Below are 26,399 nucleotides of genomic sequence, written 5' to 3' on the forward strand. Positions count from 1 at the left end.
GAAAAAAAAGTTATAGACTGGGAGAAAATATTTGCACACTACATACCTGATACAGAACAAGTATCTAGAATATATGAACTCGCAAAACTCAACAGAAACCAAAAAAAAAAAATCCAATTAAAAAATGGCCAAATGGCACGAGACATTTTGCTGAAGAGGTCACATGGATGGCAAATCTACAGTGAAAAGATATTCGACATTAGCCATTTGAGAAAAGCAAAACCACAAATGAGATCACATTTCTATCAGGACAGCTAAAAGGAAAAAAACAGTGATAATCAAAAAGAAACCAAATTGCTCATACATCAATGGTGTGAATATGAAATGCTACTGTTGCTCTGGAAAATAGTTGCCCTGGAGGATCCACTTAGATCATACCAATAGTGCACTCCATTTTATAGTTAAGTAGTATCCTCAAAATAAACAGGTACACTAAAAAGTTCTTCAGAAGTATAACACCACTTTAAAAGGACCAAAAGGGTAAATTATCACCTTTGAAACAACTGAATATTTCAGGACAGAAAATGGTTGATTAACCCTCCAGTGCCAGGTTCTTTTATATACAAGAAGTAGGTCTGAGTATTACAGCCACCTACATTTGAGTAGATAAAAAATTAATACATTGCACACTTTCTCTGAATTTATTTATTTAGAGACAATACAGTCATTCAAATAATAGAACACAATATCAATACAGAATAAGGTTGGGAATTAAGCTGTATTGTTACATTACATTTAAATAAATATCTTAGAAGCAAATCTAGGTTTTGGGGGGGATAAGATTAAGACACTGATGACACAAGTAACTAAGTTTCTAAGCTGTTACATACTGCATAATTTTTAAGATTATAACAATCTATATATTTTACTTAGATGGCAGCAGATAAAAAAGCATTTTAAACATCCTTTGAACTGTGTAAGTGAACTATAAGCAGGATTTTATTCTACAGCATTCCACCATTCTCAGGGCCCCAGTTTACAGGCAGGTGGCAAACTGGACACCAGCAATTCACAACACAAAGTACCTACCACTAGTCAGGTGTTAAATCTATTACGCGTGCATTTTTAATAGAAATTAGTTGTGAATGCCAGAAGGAATGTCAGCTGTTTTGGGCAAACTCAGCCCTTCTGAGCTTTGCCACTAATTAGCTATCTGAGCTGTTCAAGTCTGTACTTCTGTTGCTTCTTTTTTAAAATGGCAGGACTGCACTAGATTTTGTCGAAGTATCTACTGAAGCCTACTATTTTGCAGTTTCTTGCTGTCCTGTCCAAAGTTTACCACCTTTGATTTCAAAGTGATTTCAACAACTTCCTTCTAATTCATGATTATCCCTTTTAAAACCTTTGTCTAAATCCTCCAGAGTTCCTAATGTCTCCACTGAACCCATACTTTACATGTTTATAATGACCAAAACAAAGCTTACTGCATTGTAAGGCCATCCCTACTCTGGGAAGATTAAAACCTAATTGGGTGTTCAGTTTGAGTTTCCATTACCGATCTGAGTTTAAGTCTCTGCCTCAATTCCCATCCTAACTTACACTGCTTTCCATCAAACATTGTCTGTATAAGTTTCCTATTTTACATCAAGGGAAAAACCTAAATATATTTTTGAGACAACTGTCAAATTTAAGTGACCTGCTTATACAATTTTTAAATAGCCATATTCTTTGCAGTCTCCCATAGAGCAAGGCATCAAATATTTCAAAAGGCAGCCACTCACTTCCTTGATACTTTCTACGCTTAAGTTCTAACACAATTTAAAAGTCAAATTGTCAAGTAGCCTTGTTTTTACTATTATGTTCACAGGTACAGAACAGGATAAACTTCACAATGTCCACTTTTCCTAACTCACCACCATACCATAAAACCTCTGCAATTCATTCTAACACTCCTTATCAACACGCCTGACAAGAATATAATGAATAAAATGGCAAGCAGTAAAATCTAATTCATGCCAGGACACTGGAGAAGTATCATGGGAAGCACACACGCACACAACTTTACAAAAGTTGGAAATACTGTTAATTTCAAATAAGCAATGATTATACTGGGACTTTCATGCCAGAAGTCCTCATCAGTCAAAATCACGGTTTGTAAGAACAAGTGGTGCCACCAGCGTCCAAACATATAGTACAATGCCGATCCAACTAGAAGAGATTTTCACCCAGACAGCTGTCCACTGACTTTTCATCTCACGAGAAGGCTCATACCTGAAATTTAAAAGAAAACCAAAATGGGAGGTATTATCAGCCCTCATGCTCCCTTCATTACTTCAGAAGTTTTTTTTGTATGCAATTTGTGGCAACAGATACATAGTTGCTGACTAATCTGTTGCCCTGCTTTCCACATTAATAACTGATATGAAGGTAAACATCAGTAATTTTCTTTAAAGGAGTAAAAGACATAAGCATCTAAAAGCTGTTTTAAATACTCAGGCTTTTTGTATACTTCTAGGATTTATAGCTATGAAACAGCAGAGAAATGGAGCATGACCTCTGCATAAGAAAGATGTTATAACACAAAAGACTTGTCAATTCTATCCTTTACAAAGAATACAATCTATTCGAAGGATATAAAGGGAACTCCCTCCTATCCCCCATTCCAGTCTCAGATTTAAGACTGGGAGGAAATACATCCCAAATTTAATTGATTTTTGTATTAAGGAAACATGCCAAATACATTTTGATCTAAAGTCTTAACACTTATTACTGAGAACTATGTGGATTCTTACAGCTTAATATGTTTTGCACTGTAGGAATTTTTAAAACTTTACTTTTTAATAATAAATGACAGTAAAGGTTGCTCTGAAAGAAATGAGGCAAAATAATTTTTAAAAAATCTTTTTGCTGGTATTTAAAGGTTTATTACAAGTTAAAGGTATTATGGATTAAAAATTATTAAAAACAGAACTGCCCAAAACATACAGTTCACCTTCAATCTCAAAAATCAACTCTTTCATTAATCATTTGAACAAAGTTAGAATTTTGAAAATTAAAATAATATAAATTGCTACCTTCCTCTTACTAGAAAAAAATGTGTAAGTTTTGAAAGTGACTTACAAAAAGCATGAATTAGCTTTGAAGCATTCTAAGGATCCATCTACACTAATGTATTCACACTTCAATTTTAAAGCTTTAATGACAAATTGAACACAAAAGAAGAAGTATCTTCTACTGTACTTTGTCAGCAATTGGTTACAGTATTTAAAAAATAAGGAAAAACAAATTGTTGGATCAATTATCAAAATGTATATCTCTAAAAAATATTAGTTTCATGAAACCTTCCATTTTAACTCCTCCAAGATTTGGAAATATTTCAATGTTTATTATTGCAAAAGCATGGAAGTAAAAGCTGCATTTCACTCTCTGATCTCACCATTCATTTAGCTATAAAATTTTAAAATATACTAAAGGATTAACAAGTATTTTACACCATATTTTACACTGGAATTAAGAAAGAGCTATCAGAATTTCCACATGCGAAGTTTTCATAAAATATAAGTACCTGTACCAGTTGGTAAGAGTCATCATGATATAAAGGGAAGCCAGGAAAAGCATGAAGTGAAAGAAGGAATAACTGTAAGTGACACCATCCCTTTCATTATCTACAGCTCGGTGAGCATCATCTCCGTCCTCAAGGGATCCATCACTTCTGGCTCCACCGTCCTCTATCAATGTTGATTCATCACTTGTTAGAGTCAGCTTATTAACCTGACTATTATTGGAAGTACGGATGCTGAATGAAAACGGTTTAGAAAAAGAGAAGAAAAGGGGCATTAAAAATTGATTTATAAATGAATATCTAGACTTATTAAAAATAATTCATAATTGTTCTTACCTTGAATAAAACACACACAATAAAAAGAGGATTAGTCCTATAATTCCTTGAGCATGCCACCACTGGACGGACTGCCCGTCCTTCGGGGCAGTTCTCGTCGTATTGTACCCAATTATGCTTAGCAGACTCGGGTTGCAGTTTGTTTCTGTAATGTAAATTAAGGTCAAATTAAACTGTTAGAATAAAATGAAAATTTTATTTTTCGAGGTTTAATTGTAGTTCTTTTTTTAACTCTGTATACCCTTACAACAAATTCAAAAAAGTTTTCTGGAAAAAGGCACAAGCATAACAAAAAAATACTTTAAGACTATATGTATTTATATTAATAATGAAACTTTTCCAATTTTATATTGCTAATTTTATAGAAGTGCTTGAATATTATTAAGTTCTCTAAAGTATAATTAAATCTCTAGCCAATTTAGGAATAAATAAAATTCAAGTGTTCTAAACCAAAATGCATTGGCTTTTTACCATGTATTATGACATACAAATAGTACTAAATTTATGAAGCTTATCAATCTGTCAAAGTACATTGCTATAAAGGCAAGATAGCTTACACATACCAATTAGAATTTTAGCAAACGCTTTGTGAAAATGACCAAGTAAGTCGTAATGACCTGATGCTTTTTCAGTTTCTTAACTCTTCTAAGAAAGAACTGAAGCAGGTTTGGTAAAGTATTCAGTAAAGTTTCCGAAGTATGTTTTCCCCCCACAAAGCCAGATATGTTAGTGAAAAATGATTCTTAAAGCCAATTCAGATAAGGATCTCAAAATCAAATTACTAATTTTTTTCTAACCACTTACCTAGATGAAATTAATAATGAATCTTTAATATAGTAAACAAAAAAAACCCCCATTCTCCAACTAGTGATAAAGTGCCTACAGAGTCTCTAATTCAATAAAATGAGACTCAGTGTGTTATAATTATCCTAAAGGAAAAGACTATTTTCTTCCTTTCAAAAAATAGTAATTCTTCAACCATTTGTTTCACTTCGAATGACATATATTGGTTTCTGTTCCCATGAAATACAGTGTAACTGACCTATAAAGAGATTCACTACAAAGCCCCAATTATATTCACTTGCAAGGTTGTCACAGACAAAAAGGATAACCAGTAAAAAAAAAAAAAAAAAAAAAAAAAAAACCTACAGTCTACAACTGAATCAGTAAGCATTTGAACCACTTTTATTTCTCTGAATTTATCATATGCACTGTGCAAATTAGGTACACTTCTTGTAATTTCTTAAAATTTTGTTAATGAAAGAAACTAAAAAATATATAACCATTCAGCATACACAAAAATGGTATGTCCGTACTCTATTCTTCTGGGAATACGACTGCCTTCTGTCACCAGCTGACCCTCTCTAACCTTATGCCATCCCCCCCTAAGTACGCCTTGCCCTCTGGTAACCACCAATCTGTTGCCTATCTTTATTAATTTGTTATCTACCCACAAATGAGTGAAATAATGCAGCATTTGTCTGCCTTAATTTTTAAATAGCTTCTATTTCACAAAATGGCTACCTCTGAAAAAAAGAAAAAATTGCAGGACTGAGTAAAAAGAAATAAACCCAAGCAAACAAAACATTACCTGGTTCATTGGTCATAGCCGACCATGTCAAATACATTGTGTAGACTGTAATTACCGAAGACTGTAACAAACCAGATCTTGGTTGTGATTCCTACAAACATAAACAATAGAGATAAATATTCTAACCACCCTGAAGATTTAGGAAAACTTAGAAAAAAAAGGGAAGTTTCATGCAAACTAATGATATAAAAGAGCATACTTGGATTTTGGGCAGTATAGACATTACAGAAGCACCAAGGCAGAGGAGCATGTTGACACTGATGAACGCTTTATTTTCTGAACAACTGGCTGGATGAGTATAGTAAACAAAGAACAGGACGATAGCAACTAAAGACAGCAGATAATTCAGAGCTGTAGCTGATAACAAAGCTGTGAAAGAAATATAATTGGACAATTAGATTGTATCACAAATATTAGATATTAGGCATAGGCCTTGTTTAAAAACAATCTTGTTTTACTAAAAATATATTTAAGCAACTGACATTGTCAGCATTATGTAGACTATAAAAGCAGGGAAATATTAATTCTGAACTTTATTACAGAAGAATTTTATAGTCTTTAAACCTATGCACTATTATGTTTTCAAGTTAGTAACATACTAAGATGATTGTTATTAATAGTAATAACTATATTACAGAGTTTGCAAAACACGTTTACATGTACTAACCATTATTTTCAAAATACAGAAAAACAAGGGGTCTAAGTCGTATTGGGAAAAAATACAATAAAGATTAAATAAAAAAAAAGAAAAAGAACTAGGAGAGGAATATTACTTAAGGTTTTTAAAGATCCATAATTGTTTAGTTATAAAGGTACTTGAAACAAAATTATTTTCATTGCTAAGCTCCAAAATCAATGCTTTTCTCAACTAAAATTTAAAAAAGTACTTGTTATGAAATAAGTCATTATTATACTTATAAGGTAACCTAAGTGTCTTCTCTATAAATTTCAACATACACAATGTGTTTTAGTTTCTGTGCTAATGTGTGCTCAATATACGTAACATTTATGTACATCTGCCTCAAGGACAGGGGACCCATCCAACAAATCTTTAAATGCCTACACATCCCAGGCCCTGGGGGCACAGCAGAGGGCAAAACAAAAATTCTTATATTAGACTTTGCATTAAAGACTAAGGTTATCTATATAAGTGAATTTCCCAAAGACTAAAGCTGACTTCTTTGAGTACCAAACTCTCCTTATTTTCAACCACTGAGATCAAATACACTAGTTGTGTAAGAGAAGTATTAGGTTAGAGGATATGCTGGATTTAGCTTTCACTCTGATATAAAATATTTTTTTAGCTAAAACTCAGATTATTTCACTTAACAATCCAGATTTATGGCTTCTTTAAAAAAAAAGAGAAATAAGGCAATAATGGGTTCACATTTCCAAAGGGCAACCATCAGATGGAAATGAGCAGTGGCTATGCTCTTTAGACGGGGCCTTCATACTCTACAATGTACCAGAATCACTACAACTTTCATCAGGACTGAATATAAACTTAAAGTCTTGGCTTGCTTCCCTCATTTTTGTTACCTGCTGTAAGCACCCGAATGTTCATGTTTTATTAGGAATCAAGCTCATCATTATTAATAAACATCAATTACAATGCTGTAAGAATGCTTTTAGTGTTATTGATATATACAAACCTCTTCATAGAAAATTAACCCCATAAAATCATGATTTCCCCATAGTCTACATATCTGCTTTCATCTTCAGAATTCAGCTACCTTGAAGATAATCTATAAGACAAAAACTTACCTGCATACCAACATCTCGAGTTTCCTTCTTCCATTTTTTCAACCCATGATTCATTCCATGAATGGGCAAAATCAATAAGTAAGACTAGCTGTATGAGGATGAAGCAAAAGGCACCTGCCATACCTACATAAAACCACACTGAAAGAAAAAACAAACAAACATACAAATGAGTGGTTGGTGCAGTTTTTCTTATTTTATTTTCACAACCACAATACACACAAGGAAAACTAAAATTTTACATAAATTCTTAGATTTTGCCAACTCGGAGAAAACAAACAAACAACAAAAAAAACCCAAACCAATAAACAAGTAGATGTCACAGTTCAAGGCGATTCTTTTGGTTTCTTTAAAAAAAAATCAATATCACACAATTTAAAAAAAAAGAGAGAAAGAGATTTCTCACCAGTTGTAAAAGTTCCTTCTGGAATGAAGAAAGCCCCAATAATAATTGCTATTGCTGCAGCAAATTTAAAGAACCAGAATCTAAAACAATTAAGAAATGTGATTTTTTATTAATAAACATTCATTTAACAAATAGTATCATATATAAAATCTTTTAAAAGCATGTCAAAGAACAGCTACACTTATGTGACTTTCATTTTTTTCTTATGATTTTCTGAAAATGAGAAGTGAAGACTTATGTAAACTGTTTTACGACAATTCGAAAGGAAATATTTTTGTCATTAACTCATAGCAAAATTGAGAGTTATCAGTTACATTTCAAGGGCTTATTTTATATAATTAGTGCGATAATATGTGGAAATGTAAGGTACACTGTAACACTAAATAGTTTTTTTTTTTTTAACTCAGGGTACCAAAGTGATAAGCACCATTATCAGTACAGTAAACACACAGTCCACAGCTCATCCTTTAAAACTAGAATAGCCAAGTGAGAAGTCATTACGGATTGTTATTTTTACTTAAGCCAGTGTACTAAATCAAAGCAGACGGATACCAGTAGAACTGTGTTATTTTATCTCTCCTCGTGCTGAGCTAGACCAGTGGAACACTGTCTTAGTAGATTTTGACAAGAAGGATGATTTGCAGAGCCTCTACCCCAACAGAAAATGTCATGAACTGATTCATAAAGAAAGGGTTGCAAGCAAACCTGCACACTTAACATGCTGTAAGAAAAGGATATTGGTTATTCTATTTCCCACATAAGCACATATTCATTGATGCCCAGTAAAACTGGAGTGTAACAATAAAAACAGTTTTTTGCTTTCACAGCACTGTTAACTAAAATGCACACAGCACATACCGTAATACTTGGATCTTTAAAAGGGTAATTACGGGAGTTCCAAGGTTATATCCACTAGGGTAGCTGGAGGGTAGCTTTTATAGTATTCATCTATAAAAATATTTTTTCAAAAATGCTTAAAAGGTATTTCTAGATACACAGTTGGACTACAACAGTAGCAATGGAAGACAGTGATACAAAGACTGCAAATGTAAGACTAGGAACTGATTTTCACAATGTAACTTTTAGGTAAAGAACACTCTTTGCAGCTGATGCCCAGCCAAGACTAGCTGTGATGATAACAGGAGATCCAGAAATCTCAAGACAGGCATCTGTTTGAGTAACACCCAGATAAACAGTCAAAAATCCCACTGAGGACTGAATATTTAATGCGTGTAAAAAGCTCTGAGTACACAAAAAGACTGATGCAAAGCCTGCGGGGACACAGGGCTGGTGATGGTGGGTGCTGATGCACCTATATGTAGCTGGGGAAGGCCCTCCAGGTGGAATATGCTGGATGTGGGATTGCTCCAGGAAACCGAATGAAAAGCCTCAGAGAGGTGTCTGTCTGGGGAGGGGTATTAGGGTTTCTGAACACACAAGGTTTTCCTGGAGAAACAAGTCCCTGGAGGGTCAGGTATTTTTTTTGATCCATCAACACTTAACATTAATGAAGAGCCAAGCACCACAGAGCCAGTCTTTCCGAGATGTATTCTTTCATCATTAGCTGAAGCCTCGCCCAGTATACACGTACTGGGCTGCTGCTATCCAGAACCACCTCATTGCTTGGAGGTGAGGCCCAGTGCCCAAGATTGTGCTAGAAAGGCAGCAAAAAGGATGATTTGCACAGTAAGTCAACACTAAACTACTGTTTAAGTCTAGTTCCCAGCCTTGGTTTACTGCTCTGTAGTCTAGAAACATTTCTTTAAAAGCCAGAAATCGGTAAATGAAAGTAGCATGTTGAATATGTCACCAGCCACTTCATCTTCATGGTGCTGTAAAGTTGTGAAAGCTGCCATGTTAAATCCAAGAATCCACTCCAGCAGCTCTTCTTCAATATACTTTTCTACCAAAGAAATATACTGGTTAAAAATAGGCATGTACACAAGTTGATTCTCTCCTGTATTCAGACTCCTGGCAGCACTACTCCATAAAATTTTTTATGTAGTTAACTGGAACTTGTCATCCATGATAATGTCCTCTAAATATCTAACCACAGCGCCAAATTCTGCATCAGAGTCAGAAGAGGCATCAAAGGTGAAAGGGAAAGAGTGAAGCACTCTTCCTCTAGGACATCCACGGCCACTGTGGCTGCATCCACCTGCATTACGCAAGCGGGTCCACAGGCCCCACAGTGGTCCAGGCCCAGACTTCTTTCTGCTCCACAGAACCCACTGACATAGGGGAAGCCTTGTCACTGAGACCACCACCAACTCACCAGAGGCTCAAGGCCCAGCCAGGTCAGCCCCTGCACCCTGCTCTGGCCTCAAGAAAAGTAAAGACTAATTTCCTTGATGAATGTAGATGCAGAAATTCTCAACAAAACATTAATTAGCCAATTCACAAAATACAGTGTCTTTTCATGATGAAAACATTCAACAAATTGGGTATAAAAGGGACATATCTCAACATAATAAAGGCCATGTACACAAATCCTACAGTTAATATCAAACTCAATTGTGAAAGTACAAAAGCTTTTCCTCCACAATCAGGAACAAAACAAAGGTTCCCACTCTCACCATTCTTACTCAATACACTACTAGAAGTTCTGGCAATAGCAATTAGGTAAAACAAAGAAATGAAAGGCAGACAAACTGGAAAAGAAACAAGTAAAATTGTTGTTATCTGCAAATGATATGATTTTGTCTACAGAAAATCCTAAAGACTCAACCAAAAAACTGTAGGAATTAGTCAACAAATTCAGTAAAGATACAGGATATAAAATCACCTTAGAGAAATCAGTTTAATTTCTATACACTAACAACAAATATCTGAAAAAGGAAATTTAAAAAATAATCTTAATTCACAATAGCATCTGAACAAATAACATACTTAGGAATAAATTCAGCCAAGGAAATAAAAGATCTGTACAATAAAAACCACAAGACTATGATGAAAGAAACTGAAGACAAAAAAAATTAGAAAGACATCTGGTGTTCATTGATCTGAAGACTTAATATTGTTAAAATGCCCATACTATCTAAAGTTATCTCTAGATGTGATGCAATCCCTGTAAAAATTCCAATGGCATTTTTCACAAAAATAGAAAAAAGTCCTAAAATAATTATAAAACCACAAAAGACTCCAAATAGCTAAAGCTATCAGGAGAAGAACAAACCTGAAGGTATCAAACTGACTGACTCCAAACTATACTACAAAGCTACAGCAATTAAAACATGGTACTTGTGTAAAACAGATACTCCGACCAATGGAACAGAACAGAGAGTGTAGAACTATACCCTTATATATGATCTTTAACAGACAATCTTGGGAAAACTGGATAGTCACATGCAGAAAAATGAAACTGGACTCCTATCTAACATTATTCACAAAAATTAGCTAGAAATGAGTGAAGACTTAAACATAAGACCAAACACCGTAAAAGATTACTAGGAAGATACTGATACTAAAAAGAAGAAAAACAGGGAAGAAGCTCCTGGATGTTAATTTTGGCAATGAGCCTTTGGAGAAGACATCAAAAGCACAGCAACAAAATTAAAATCAAGCAAGTGGGAGTACGTTAAACAAAAGCTTTGGCACAGCAAAAGAAACAAAGTGAAAAGGCAAACTACAGAACAGGAGAAAATAACTGCAAACCATATACTGGATAAGGTGTGAATATATGTAAAGGATTCATACAACTCAATACATAAAAAATTCAACTAAAGAATGGACAGAAACTTTTTTCCAAAGAAGAAATACAAATAGCCAAAAGATATATGAAAAGATATGCAATATCACTAATTGTCACGGAAATATGAATCAAAACCATTTTAAGATATCACCTCACACCTGTTAGAATGGCCATCATCAAGACAAGAAATAGTAAGTGTTGGCTAGAGTGTGATAAAAAGGGAACCCGGGTGCATTGTTGGTTGGAGTGCACACTAGACCAGCCAGTATGGCACAGAGAATGAAAGTTCCTCAAAATTTTAAAAACAGAACTATCATATGGCCTATCTCTAGGTGTATATCCAAAGGCAATAAAAACAGGGTATCAGAAACATATCTGCGCTCCCATGTTTACTGCAGTATTTTTTACAACAACATGGATGGACCCTTGAGGGCATTATGCTAAGTAAGGTTAAGTCAAACAGAGAAAGACATATACCATACATCACTAATATAGAATCTAAAAAAGGTAAACTTGTGAACAAAAGAATAGTAGTTAGCAGGGTTTGGGGGATGGGGGAATTGGGAGATGTTTTTTAAGGGTATAAACTTGTAACCAGTGAGTAAGAGTTCTGGAGATCTAATGCACAGAATAGCGATTATAAGCAACAACACTGTGTTAGATTTTAAGGTTGTTGAAAAACTGGATCTTAATTGTCTTCATCATATAGACACACACAAAAATTAAGACACAAGGTAATAAAGGTGTTAGCTAACACTATGATGTTTAATATAGTGCAATGAATAAACATAAAATCAGCACTTTGTACCCCTTCGACCTCTGCAATGCTATATATAAATTACATCTCACTTTTTTAAAAACACATGTAACAAAGACGGTTGTAGGAGTGCTGTGTGCGTGATATTTTGAGAAGAACAGCAATGGTTGACACTGTCATTCTGTAATGCATTTTGAGAGATGTTTAAAAACACATTCAAGCCCTGGCTGGGTGGCTCGGCTGGTTGGAGCATCATCCCATACACCTGGTTGTGGGTTTGAACCCCGGGCAGGGTGTGTACAGGCAGCAACCATTCAATGTTTCTCCCACATCGACGTTCTTTCTCTCTCTAAAAATCAATAAATATATCCTCAAGTGAGGATTAAAAAAAATAAAAACATTTAATAAAGATGGTTATAAAAGTCCTAAACAAATAAAGTAAAACCAATGACCAAGGACAAAATAAAATAAAAACTGGTCAGCACATTTTTTATAACTATGTTTCACTGGTTCATTCTTCCTGACTTTGGTAGCATATGTTAATAAATACAAAATAGCAGATACTAGAGTGTTTTTTTAACTTATGGGGGGCAGAGATAAAATTTAACATTTTCAAACAGAGTATCAGAAATGGTGCTCTATAATAACAGAGATTAATAAAAGGGACCCTGAAGTTCCCTTCTAGGTTGCCCAGCCAACCATTTAGAAAAGTAATTAATTATCCTGTGTATTTTCATTCTGGCTGAACTGTATGTCTAAGAAACTGAGTTCTGTTTTATGTACTCAGACTGGTCTACAAAAAGCTAAGAAGAGAAAAAGGAATAAGCTCATTACTGGTCACAGATGTGGCAGATCCCTGTTTTAGGATGAAAATATAAAACATTAAGTATCAGAGATTATACCAATAAATGCCCCACAGCTTATATTTAACATTTATATTCCCAAAGTCTGACATTCTCGAGTATACACAAGAGGACTTTCTTACCTTATCATCCATGGATAACCAAATAATTCTACAAATTGGATAACCTTTAATGTTTATTTAGACATATCTAAATTACTGAGAAGAGGCTACCCAGAATTTCCCACTGAAGTTTACAGTCGTGTACCACATAACATTTTGGTCAACAGACCGCCCACCTATAGGACAGCGGTCCCAGATGATCACAATTGAGCCGAAAAATACCCATCAGCTAGTAACACTATAGCTGACATAATGTTGTAGTGTGTTTTGGTGATGCTGGTATAAACAAACACAGTATATAAACTAGATAATGCTGATAAAGAACTGGTAGTGGCTTGTGTATTTACCATACTTTCTAAAAGTTACTTTTCAACTGAAGTTGACATGCAATATTATATTAGTTTCAGAGTATACCACACTTGTTATTAATCTTCTCTATTTATTTAAAGTTTCTTGTAAAATTGTATGTTGTGTAATGCTGGCAGCATCCTCATCTATCTCATGTTCACCGCATCTTTTCATTGCATCTTCATCTCACTTTTTTCATTTGATCTCATGTTGTTTTATATATCCAGTGTGGTCTAAGTGTAGAGTATTTATAAAGTCTGTCTACAGTGCTGTCTCAGGCCTTCACATCCACTCAGCACTCACTCCCTGACTCATCTGGAGCAACTTCCAGTTCTGTAAGCTAAGCTCCATTAATATTAAGTGCCCTCTCTGGGTATACCATTTTTTATCTTTTAGAGCATCTTTTAACTGTAATGTTTCAATGTTTAGATATGTTTACAAACACAAACACTTAACACTGTGTTACAACTGCTTACAGTACTCAGTACAATAGCATACTGTGCAGGTTTGTGGCCAAGGAGAAATAGGCTACATCACATAGCCTAATTGTGCAGCAGGCTATACCATCTAGGTTTGTGTAAGTACACTCTATGATGTTTGCCCAATGACAAAGTCATGTAACAATGCATTTCTCAGAATGTATCCCCATCATTAAACAGCATGACTGTATTTAAACACTTACCCATTGTGCACTGCAGCTCTAGGATCACTGCTGCTCTTCACTTTGATCATTAACAGAGAGAGGAGAAGATAGAACATAGCCAAGCCAAAGCACAAGCGGTACACAGCTTTGTAGCCAACCAGGATATTACAAGGGACAACACCTTTCTCATTCTCACAAAATCCAGGAATCTAATGTAACAAAATAAGAGTTTGTAAACTAGAATTTTTCTTAAGTGAAAGTAAAAAATTCTGTATAATCAAGTAATTTAAGATTTAGAAAATTAAAGTTTGTTTCTTAGTTTATGCTGAACATGTAATCAAGATAAGTCGGGAACATTTTCATAAATAGAAGTTTAATTCTCTTTTTACTTTGCATGAGCACGTGATAAAATCACAAATGCAAATCTTAAACAAAATACTTATTTTGACTTGCAGACTAATTCTAAATTTTTTAAAATTTGCATTTTACTGTGATACACTGAATTACCTAGATAAGCAAAGAGGAAAATAAAATCAATAAAAGTTTAAAGAATTATGGAGTAACTAAGTCAGTTTTGAACCCTAATGAGGACAATGACAGCTTTTCAAAACCAATGCTACTTAAATTCAGAGTTCTACAAGTGTTATTTCTGATAATGAAATCTAGATTGACATAATCACTGGGAGTGATTTTATTTTTTTACTTAGAGTCTTGAAAAAGACTGATGATCATTTCAGAAAGTCACATTGGAATCAGAATACAAAAATATTTTTAAGTGAAATAAATGGAAGTAGGTCTCAGAGCTATATATACTATTTGTATGTGTAAGAACTAAAATTACATTAAGCTAAGAAGGCACTATTTCCTTTTGCTAGTTTTAGTTTCTACAGAGTCACTAAGCCCTTTCTGGGTCTCATGTGAATTCTACCTTTCTGACCCAGCTTAAACCTTATGGAAGTATGCATTTACCCATAATCACTTGGCAACATGTACTCACTAGCACCTTTGATTATCCCACTCCCTTAGGGCAGCCCAACACCTGGCAAATTTCCATCATTAAATTAATTCAGCCATCTATAATAGTCAGGTTAAGCTGGTACATTAACTACAAAATACCAGCTTAAAACACAAGGTATATTTCTTGCTCATGTACATTTACATAATTGGTCCTGTGTAGTCAACTAAGGAATCCAGGCTGCTGGAGAAACCACCATCTCAAATGATATACAGGTTGTGATAGAAAAGAAAGGAGACCTTGCATCAGCAAGTAGAGGCTGAAGTGAATTACGTCCACTCACAACTCAGTGACCTGTACTAGGAACATGACCTAACATACTATAAGCACTCTAGGAAATACAAATCTTTGATGACCCTCAGAAAGCAGAGAGGTGGAAATATTTGGAGGTAAGAACTAACATCCACCAACTAAACTCTTAAAACCATGGTCAACTGGATCCATGACAAAACCCTATCAAAATCTCTTGGTATGTTTTTTCCTTATACCCAACAACATTAACTGAGCATCACAATAATAAAATTTTCCAAACTTCCACCATTTCTCTTCACCCCAAAGCCAACCCCAAGCTGACAACTCTCTGCTTTAAAATGGAGGTTATCTGACAAATACTCTCAACCTCAAATTTTCTATTATCATTCACCTTGCCTTGGAAGACAGCTAACTTCTACATCCCTTCTCTTAATCACCTCCTCCTCCCTCTCCCTCTCTCTTACACACAGATGACACCACTTATCTTTGACTATTCTCAAAATGCAAATTAAATCTCCCCATTCTAAAAAATCCTTTACTTAATTCAGTTTCCTGCTAGGACCACCATCTTATTAAAACTCAAATCAGCTATTTATATCCACTGGATGCATTTCCTCATGGCCAGCTGATTGCCCCCCCCCCCCCCAGCCCCAGCACTCTAAAGGTGCTTTTTCAAGACACTAGTCATGTACTGATTGTCCAACACTCTTCCTAAGGTTTGCATAACAGTACATTCTCTTGATTCTCTTTTCACTGTTTCTTTAGAACAGGGGTGTCAAACTCATTTTTTCTGGGGCCACATCAGCCTCGAGGTTGCCTTCAAAGGGCCAAATGTAATTTTAGGACTGTATAAATGTAACTACTCCTTAACACTTAAGCAAGAGCTCGGGTGCCCTGGATAAAACAAGGTAGAAAGCTGGATTCAGCCCTAGGGCCTTGTGTTTGCCACCTGTTCTTTAGAAGTTTCCTTTTTCTCTACCAACCCTCTTTCTTTTTAAAGTTACACACCCATGTTTTCTACTTCCTGCTAGATATTCTCTCTTGCACACGCACACACAGAGTCTGTCTCACACACATGTAGTTCAGTATCCCCAAGTCAACATATTATAAACTTCAGTAAATTGTATTTCTCATCTCTTGTTCAATCTGGCTCCCTGAAAAAAAGTTTTTAAAATAAAACACCTTTTCTTACTCCCCCCCCACCCCCACCTCAGATTTACAGCAACAGTTTTCTCCCAGTTGTCTAAGACCAGAACCTGGTTATTATTTATAATCCTACCACTGCCCATATTTAAATCCAGATTCAGTCACTTCTAATATCAAAGTCTATTTAAGGCCCTCTATACATTTATTACATCACTGCAACAGCCTCTACCCATAACTGCTTGACTTCTATCCTAATTAACAAATCAATCTTTTTAATACACCCTCTCCTCAAAAAAGCTCTTTCATCCTCATTTGGCTTCTGATTTTTCAATGACTGAATACAAAGTTCTACTCATTCCTAGAATGTCCTTTTTTCCCATGAGACCCACTGAAACTGACATTTACTTGATTAGAATTACTTCCTCTTATTACCACAGCACATTTTTTGTACCACAATCACAGAATTTAACAAGCTTACACTGTTTGTCTTTCCTAAAAGACGAGACACTAAAATTGGGATTACATATTATCGTACTTGTATATTATTGTTTCCAGTATACAAAAATCAGTTTCATGCATACACACACTACAGGTTCAGTTAACTAATCAAAAGAAGAAGAAAAAAAAAGACTAACCTTATTCAGCTGTTCTTCCATTCCTGGTATTAACATTACACAAGCTACACACACTCCAACAAGCAAGAAAAGAGCATAGATCAGCCTCGTTACAGTGGAGTTGTTTCCACTCGGACAGCATCGGCACAGCAAACATGGGGCACTGCCACACAAACACGGTATCTGAGGAAAGAACATTAATGATCAGTAGTTTAAAATCATACAGTGAAAATTTACATTCTACCCATTCACAAAAGAAAAAGAACTGATGTTAAAGTAATTACCAGGGGGTGAAAGGTATTTGGCTCACGTGCATTATCTGTAAATTTTAAAACTTATTAATTTTGGGGCAAAGATGGAGCAAAGCAAAACATAAAACTTTTTGTAAGAAAAGTAAATAAAAGTTAGTTAAAACAAAAAAGGGGTACAATCACCAACAGCAATCAATGTTTTGGGGTGGGGGGAAATGAAATATTCATGATTACAAGCTACCTAACTTTCTCTAACATAACTGCACATAAACTCAGGCCAAGATAGAGTAACAGTGACTAGATTTACCCTACTGCCTTAATCGATGGGGAAAAAAATAAATGAAACATTTTTCAGACAATTAACAACAGGCATGCAGGATAGTAATTTCTAAGAGGAAACAATATGAGCTCTATGATTGGCCCAAATTCCTGCCTGGAGAGAGTTTCTAGAACAGGGAGTGTCATCCAGGATGAGACCAGCAGTCTATCTGGATTGAGAGTTCAAGGAAGTGAAGGTAGCCTCACTGGGCAGAATCCTAGAGAGAAGAAAACTATACAAAATAAGCTCTGGAGATCTACAGAGGCTTCAACCTGTCCAGGAAAGCACTGATTGGTGCATACATTTGAATAAATTATCAAGGAGAAACGGGTAGGTAGGAGGAGTTGGTATTCCCACCAGCCAGAATGAAAAATCCTTATAATTCATGAGGAATAGAGTTATAAGGGTACTATATTATTCAGTACTAGGAAAAAAAAATCAGCCATACGACTAAAGGTCACCCCAGTCTCACTAAAGTAAACACCAAATATATATCAAATACTCTTTAAGTGACTCACTTATGTCTAAGAACAAAGCCCGAGTATTTTTAAAAATAAAAGTATATCCACAACCATCAAGGTAAAATTTGCAACTGTCAAATATCAGTTGACTATACGTACATGGGGCTGTTTCTGGGCTCTCTATTCTGTCCCACTGATCTATCCGTCTATTCTTTTACCAATATAACACTGTCTTGAAAACTATGGCATTCTACTAATTCCTGTAATCAGGTAGTGTCAGTACTCCAACTTTATTCTTCAATATTGAGTTGGCTATTCTGAGTACTTTGTATGTCCATATAAACTTTAGAATCGGTTTTTCAATATCCACACAGTAATTTCCTGGGATTTTGATCGGGACTGCATTGAACCTATTTATCATATTTGAGAAACCGACATCTCAACAATAGTCTACTAATCTACGAACATGGAATATCTGTCCCTTTAGACTTTGCTCATCAGTTTTGTAGTTTTCCTCATATTGATCTTGTACATATTTTGCTAGAGTTGTACTTATCTATTTCAGCTTCTGGATACTATTATGAATTGTATTGTTTTTCATTTCAAGTTCCACTTTTTAATTGCTGGTATATAGAAAAGTGATTTACTTTTATATATTAACCTTGAATTCTGCAACCTTACTCTAACTGCTTAGTAGTTCCAGGAGTTTTTATATTGATTCTTTTGGATTTTCTACATAGATGATAACTATCATCATCTATGAGTCTATATACCTTTTATTTCCTTTTCTTGTCTTACTGCACTGGCTGAAACTTCCAGGTCAATGTTGAAAAGAAGTGGTGAGAGGAAACATTCTTGCTTTGTACCTGACTTAGTGAGAAAGCTTTGAGTTTCTCACCATTAAATATGTTAGCTGCAGATGTTTTGTTGATATCCTTTATCAAGTTGAAGAAGTTCCCTCTATTCCTAGTTTATGGGGAGTTTTTCTCATGAACACGTATTGAATTTTGCCAAATGTTTTCTGCATCTACCAATGTCATCATGTGATTTTTAAAAGCTTGCTGTTATGAAGGATTACATTAATTAAATTGGCTTTCAATTGTTAAACCAGCCTCCCATACCTATGTTTATAGCAACTTCATTCATAACTGAGATGTAATTGAGAGTAATTGAGATGTCCTTTAGTAGGAGAATAGACAAATGAAATGTACATCCAGATAATGGAATATTAATCAGTGTTAAAAAAAAGGGGGGCATGCTATCTGAAAAGGCTACACACTATATGATTGTGACTGTATGACATTCTGGAAAAGGCAGTAAAAAGATCAGGGATTGGGAGTGGGTGGAGGGATGAATGGGCATGGCAAGGAAGATTTTTGGAGCAGTGAATCTACTGTGTATGCTCCTATAATAGTGGATACGTGTCATTATATATTTTCTCAAACCCACAGAATTTCCAATGCCAAAAGTTCAATTTATGTAAACTACAAATTTTGGATGATTATGATGTGTCAATCTAAGTTCATTAATTGTAACAAATGTACCATCCTAGTGGATAATGTTGATAATCAGGGAGGCTGTGCATGTGTGGGGACAAGGAATATATGTGAAATATACTAGGTCCCTAATGATAAAAATTAGAAAACACTGATGGAAAAAATCAAAGCCCTAAATAAAAGGCACAATAAACTGGGTTCACTGATTGGAAAAGTCAATACTGTTAACGTGTCAATTCTTTCCAAACAGATCTATAGAATCAATGCAATTTCTATCACAATCCCAGTAGGAATTTGGCAGAAATAAATCAATAGCTTCTAAAATTTATATAGAAAGTCAAAGAAAACTAGAATAACCCAAAGAATCTGGAAAAAGAACAGAGTTGTAATAACCCTACTCTCTGATTTCAAGGCTAATTTTAAAGCTACTTTTACTCAAAACAGGGTTTGGTTGGGAAAAAAATGGACACATTCATAAATAGAACACAGTTCAGAAACAAACTTACACAAATATGATAAAGGGATTTTTTATAAGTGTCAAAGCAAATCTTTGTAGAAAGAATAATGTTTTTGACATAAGAGTGCTGAAATAGCTGGATATCCATTTTTAAAACAGAAAATTACCTTAAGCCACAGCAAACCATATGTCAAAATTAACTTAAGATATATACAATATGAAAAGTGTGACCCACAAAAGAAAACTGATATATTGGGCTTCATCAATATTAAGAACTTGTCTTTAAAAGACAGCATTAAGAAAATGAAAAGATAAGCCACAGAATATTTGCAAATCAGGTACCTGAAAACTTATTTGTATCCATAACATATAAGGAATTATCAAAACTTAGTAAGAAAACAACCAGAAAAAATGGACCAAACATCTGAACAGAGATTTTAAAAAAGAAAAAGTATGGAGAGCAAACAAGCACACGAAAAGGTACTCAATATCATTAGTTATTAGGAAGCTATCACTATACACATATCAGAATAGCTAACATCAAATAAACTAATAATACTAAGTACTAACAAGAATGCAGAGCAACTAGAACTCACTTTGCTGGTGGGAATGAAAAATAGTATAGCCATATTGGAAACCAGTTTGGGGGTTTCTTGTAAGTCAAACATCTGCTTAATATATGACAACAACTCCACTGCTAGATATTTACCTGAGAGAAATAACTTATAGTCACACAAAAAACTTTTATGGGAATTCTTATAGCTATTTTATCACCAAAACCTAGTAATGCCCCTTAACTAGTGAGAAAATAAACTGTGGTACATCCAACACGTGGATGTTCCATGTGGAATACCATGCAACAAAAAGAAATACCCAATAATGAAAAGAAATAAAGTACAGCAATATGAATGAATCACAAATAAATTATACTGAGTAAAAGAAGCTAGACTCAAAGGGTGATATATTGTATGGTTCTATTTATATAACATTCTGGAAAGGCAGAACCCTGAAGAAAGAAAAAACAAGAGTTGCCAAAGATGGGACAGAAGAGTTTTTTCAGGAGATAATTATTCTGCATTATTACACAAGTACATGACTTGCCAAAACTCACAGAACTGTATAATACAAAGCATGAACTTTATGTAAATTATATCAACTAAGAAATGACAAAAATGAATATAGAAATAATAATGTGGAAGGAAAACAAAGACAATATAACATAAAGGTAACTAACTGGTATCCCTGAAACAGAGAATCCTCTCAATAAAACAAAGGAAAAGGATGAAGATATAATACAAAAAAAACTTCCTTAGATAAAGAAATTAAACTCTATTTTCAAAATAAAACTGTTTTCCAGAAGGGGAAAGAAAGTAATAAATAATTTCAAGTCAGATATACCTGGTTAATTATTTCAAAGATAAAAAAAACTCATCAGTCACCCAGGCGGAAGAAACCAGTCAAATGAACGTGAGATGTCTGGCAGGGATTAGATACAGGACAGTATTAAGACAGAACACAATCCATACAAATAACTACGAAGTTGAACGCAGTGAGTGTAGAGTTGGCCCTTGAACTACATGAGTTTGATCAATGCAGGCCCACTTATACAATCCCCCCCACCCCCACCCCCCCATAAATACCTTACACTGTTTTCAATCCATAGGATGGGAAAGGTATGCATTGATGTGTATCATCCTAAACAGGGAACGTGAGCATCCGTAGATTTTGGTATCCACAGGGGTCCTGAAATCAAACCCCTTCAAATGCTAAGGGTGAGTTTGAGGGACTCAAAAGTCATACTTACATTTTCGGCCTCATGGGGGTCAGTGCCCCTAACAGTCCACCCTTGTTCAGGGATCAACTGCACCATTACATCAGTCTAAAATATCTCTTAAGAATGTAATGGACATTTTTAAATACAAAAGAACTCAGGGATTTCAGCATCCATGAATCCTTTTTGAAAAATCTATTAGACAACAAAATTTGGTTAATTAGGAGATGACATTGAGATTTTTAAAAATTTGGTGGACACCGTGGTAAAAAGGTTTGCTTTTAGCTTTGAATCCACTTAAGTGGAGGGCTTATTAAAACAGACTGCTGAGCCCCAGTCAACATTTCCAGTAAGTTTCTCAGTGTGCTGATGCTACAGGGTCTAGGAACACATGTTAACAATGACTAGTTTAGTTCAAAGACTATGCAACTAAGGCAATTATAGTTATAAAACATAGTGGTCATATATAGGTAATACACAAGGATTCTACTTAAAGATGGCAGACGGATTCTATGAATTTACTCATGTTCCCTTTAGAAACACCAGTAAAATGAAAAGGGGATTTTTTAAAAAAATAAAATTAAAAGATGAAAAGCACAGGATGTTAAACATGAAAGATGGAGTATAATAACTGACTTAACAAGACAAGAAAGCTGCATCATAAGCCACTGAAGGAAAAGTTAAGCAGCAATGAAATTTACAGCACAATCTCCAAGGACTTCAGGAAGGGAACTGGTGTGGCACCAGGTATCAATACCTCCGTATGTGAGGCTGGTAAGAGGATTGGCTGAATGTCTTTTTAGCAGTTTAAAACTCCAGATTTCATCCCATTTTCCCCCTGGCCAAATGAAGAGGATAAAGCAGAACTGGTAATATTGACATTGTGGGACAATTATTTGTTGTTGGGGGTTGTCCTGTGCATCATAAAAAGTCTGGCAGTATCCCTGGCCTCTACCACCCACTAGATATTAGCACTGCTTACCTCAGGCTATGACAATGAAAAATGTATGCAGACATTTCTAAATGTCCCTGAAGGGAGTAAAACCATGGCCAGATGAGAACCACTGCTATAAAAACAATGCCTTCAAAAAATCTTTGTAAGAAACTCTCCTAATGAAGAAATGTTTACTTACCATTCAGAAATTCCTTTACTTTGTTTGTTAAATTCAGGAAATTAAATTTAATACTTTGTTTGAAAATGTATGTTGCCCTGACCGATGTGGCTCAGTTGGGTGGGCATCGTCCCAGAAAGCGAAAGGGGGCCAGTTTGATTCTGGGTCAGAGCACATTCCTGGGTTGCAGGCCTGGTCCCAGGGTGGGGCACGTGTGAGAGGCAACCAATCATTCTCTCTCACACGTTGATGTTTCTCTTCTCTTTCTCCCTCCCCTCTCCTCTCTAAAAATAAATAAAATCTTTAAAAATATGTATTCAGCCCTGGCTGGCGTAGCTCAGTGGATTGAGTGCTGGCTGCGAACCAAAGTGTCGCAGGTTCGATTCCCAGCCAGGGTACATGCCTGGGTTTCAGGCCATGACCCCCAGCAACCGCACATTGATGTCGCTCTCTCTCCCTCCCTTTTCTCTCTAAAAATAAATAAATAAAATCTTTAAAAAATATATGTATTTAGCATGCTACAATTCCCCAAAAGGTATTTTTTGTCTATTGATTCATCCATTTGTACACATGCATTGAAACAGAAGAAATGTTATTGGTGGTGGGATTTTTTTGTGACACTTTAATTGTACACTCTGAATTGCATGACTATCTGTGGCAACTATGAATCATTTAAAACAAGACATTGTACTAAAAAATAAAAATCTAGCAGAGGCTGGCACAAAATAGACAGTCAATAACCACTAGCTCTTTCTTATTAACTACTTTACTACATTAAATGTCTTGGACAAAAAATGATAGTTACTGTATACAAGGTGTAGTCATCCAAAAAAATCAATTCTTGCCACTAACACTTTGTAGGAGGTCCAGAGATGTTTGATAGGGTTTAAGGTGATCACCCAAGAGTCACACATGAACAAAGGATTATGAATTATCTAATTCTTAGGCCCCTTCACAGCAATAAACAAATAAATAAATAAGATGCAACATGACACTCCAATCTCTACACAGTATTACACGTAATTTTTCTCTATTATACTTTTTCCATAGTTTAGGCATTTTCTACAGTTGCTTGATTAGAAATACTTTTACAAAGATAAGCCCAAAGGAACTTGAGCAAAGGAAGAATGAGGTTTACTTAATTCTGCCTTAACTGATCCAATTTAATGATGTAAGTACTTTTGAAAATTTGAATCAATTTTAAATTTGGCAAAACCTAAGTAAATGAGCATATTGACTGTGAAGACTGTGGAAGAAATGGATTTGCATATTACAAAGCAAATTCCCCTTCAGTTGCTGTGGAACTGCACTGCAATGGAACAATTCTGGAATAAAGAGACAAAGGCATCAGGAAAGCAGGAGAGAAAGATGATTTGGATTGGATATTATAGAATCAATTCCTAGTCTGGCCACAGAAATCTAGAACCATGAATAATCTTGGCCAACTAGGCTATCTGCCAAGAGATCTATTATTAGAAGATAAGAAAACTGCCTTGGTAGTACCTTTCCAGTGTACCTTGGAATGGCAACGTTAATTCTATTACAGTTTTGTAGTCAATAAAGGTGGAGAACTAAATTTTAAAAACATATATGGGAATATCATTTTCCCCACTTTGTTTACTAAAGGTATTATCTTTGACTTAAAACATATACATATTTTGAAAACAACCTCAGAAAAAAAATTTTTAACTGTAATTGTCCCTCAAGTAAAAGAGTTTGTTCATCACTGATCTGGAGATGAGAACAAAATGGGAAACATGTACCCCTCTTTTTAAATCTTTCCTATATACAAAGAATACGCCCACTTGGTAAATGCACAAAACCTGACTTTATGAATCAAATGACATGACATCCCTCCCCAGCAAAAACAATCTTATAATAATCATTTATTTTGTAATATTTTATTACATTAATATGCCTCTTTTGCATAAAACAGTCAATGACACAAGCACATTCTCCAGTTTCTTTAGATAAAAAGACACCAAGTTTTCCTGCCCCCTAACAAGAATGACCTGATAGGAATAACAACCTCCACTTATTATTTTATTAAAACTTAATATTTATAATTCAAGCCATATCAAGAACTTTTGGGGGGGGAAGGCTAAGTATATAAAATAATCAAAATGCTGGCTAAAGTATATAATGAAGCCATTTGGGAAGTCAGACAAGAAACTGTTATAAGTGGGATATAGAATTCATGAATTAGAGAAATATGATTTGAATCCCAATATCTCGACCAAAATTACAACTATCTTTATTAACTGTAATGTCAATATTTTGCCTACTTTTATTTGGGAGAATGTGGTTATTTTAAATAAAGTTTATTTGTAACACCTCAATCAAGAAATCTTGCTACTAAAATGAAAAATGGTTTCACTCTAACACTGTCTAGTCAAAATGCAAAGTACACATAATTAAAAATGAAACTTCAGATTACACAAGAATGCTTTATGTTAAAAGATACAAAATTTTGCCCCAGCGGGTGTGGTTCAGTTGAGTTGGGTATCCTCCCAGAACCCAAAGGTCACGGGTTCGATTCCGATGAGGGCATAAGTCTGGGCTTGCAGGTTCAGTAACCTGGGGCCCATACAAAAGGCAACCAATAGTTTGTTTCTCTCTCAGATGTATGTTTCTCGTCCTCTCTGTCTCCCTCCCTTCCCTTCTCTCTAAAATAAATAAATAAATAGATAGATACATATTTTTTTTAAAGGGCACAAAATATTTACTGCAGAACTGACCAGTTCTTCCAGATACGAGGTCGCAGAACAGGACTACTTATTTCAAAACGGTATTACTACATATAACTACAGCAATATTACTGTCAGGCTGTCCCAAATAACGGGTGCTTAATTGGAGTCTGAGCGACAGAACAAAGAGGCCAATAGGCCTCCAGAGATGACAGTGCTGCAGTCTGAGGTCGTGGGAAGAGATGACAAGAATGGATGGAGTACTCTACAGAAAGAAAGGCCTAAGGCTTCCGTAGAGATGGCCTACGCAGACACGAACACACAACAAAAGGGGGCCTAGAAGAATGGGGAGCAGCTTTCAAGAAAGGCGGGTGGGGCGGGAGACTACCAGCTCTTTTTCACTTCTCCCGTCGGAGTCACCTTCCCATCTCTACTGCTTCCCGCAGCTACCGAGTCAGCTCTTAGCAAGAATCAGGGCCCCCAAGCTAAGTCGGAGCGACGAGGGGAGATAGAAAATGGGGACAGAAGGCACTCCCTTTTGGGTGGGGTGCCACGTTCCCGTCGGTTCTCACCCAGCTCAATCAAACCCCTTTCTCTTCCGCCTCCCAGTTAGCATCCCGAAGGCTGCCAAAATCCACCTTACCCAGCTCGCCATGGAGCACAGTCCCAAGACGCTCCCCATCTCCAAATCGTGGCAGAAACAGCCAACGCCAACAAAATGGAGACAGCGCCTTTCTCGCCTTTTCCAAGTTATTTACGATCTACGAGCCACTTCCGGCGCAGAGTTTACCCCGCCCCCCAGCCTTGCGTCACGTCCTC

At 35.5% G+C, this 26,399-nt stretch overlaps 1 protein-coding gene across 1 annotated transcript; it reads right to left on the reverse strand.

Annotated features, from left to right (window-relative positions):
• Window positions 1-627: 627 nt before the first annotated feature.
• On the reverse strand, window positions 628-26,399 carry SERINC1 (serine incorporator 1). Its single transcript, XM_028509064.2, has 10 exons — window positions 26,224-26,399; window positions 17,048-17,209; window positions 14,039-14,208; window positions 7,597-7,676; window positions 7,194-7,331; window positions 5,629-5,798; window positions 5,430-5,520; window positions 3,839-3,983; window positions 3,506-3,736; window positions 628-2,211 (listed from the first exon to the last, which is right to left on the reverse strand). The coding sequence occupies exons 1-10, from the start codon at window positions 26,260-26,262 to the stop codon at window positions 2,076-2,078; spliced, it is 1,362 nt and encodes a 453-aa protein (XP_028364865.1). The 5' UTR covers window positions 26,263-26,399; the 3' UTR covers window positions 628-2,075.

This window comes from Phyllostomus discolor, chromosome 4 (assembly GCF_004126475.2).
Source record: "Phyllostomus discolor isolate MPI-MPIP mPhyDis1 chromosome 4, mPhyDis1.pri.v3, whole genome shotgun sequence".
NCBI lineage: Eukaryota > Metazoa > Chordata > Mammalia > Chiroptera > Phyllostomidae > Phyllostomus > Phyllostomus discolor.

Coding starts and splice junctions, on each gene's coding strand:
- SERINC1 (XM_028509064.2), bottom strand. CDS start 26,262: ATGGGGAGCGTCTTGGGACTGTGCTCCATGGCGAGCTGG. Junction 17,210..26,223: donor TGTGCTCCATGGCGAGCTGG/GTAAGGTGGATT, acceptor TTCTTTCCTCAG/ATACCGTGTTTGTGTGGCAG. Junction 7,677..14,038: donor AGAGCTGCAGTGCACAATGG/GTAAGTGTTTAA, acceptor TAATTGTTTTAG/ATTCTGGTTCTTTAAATTTG.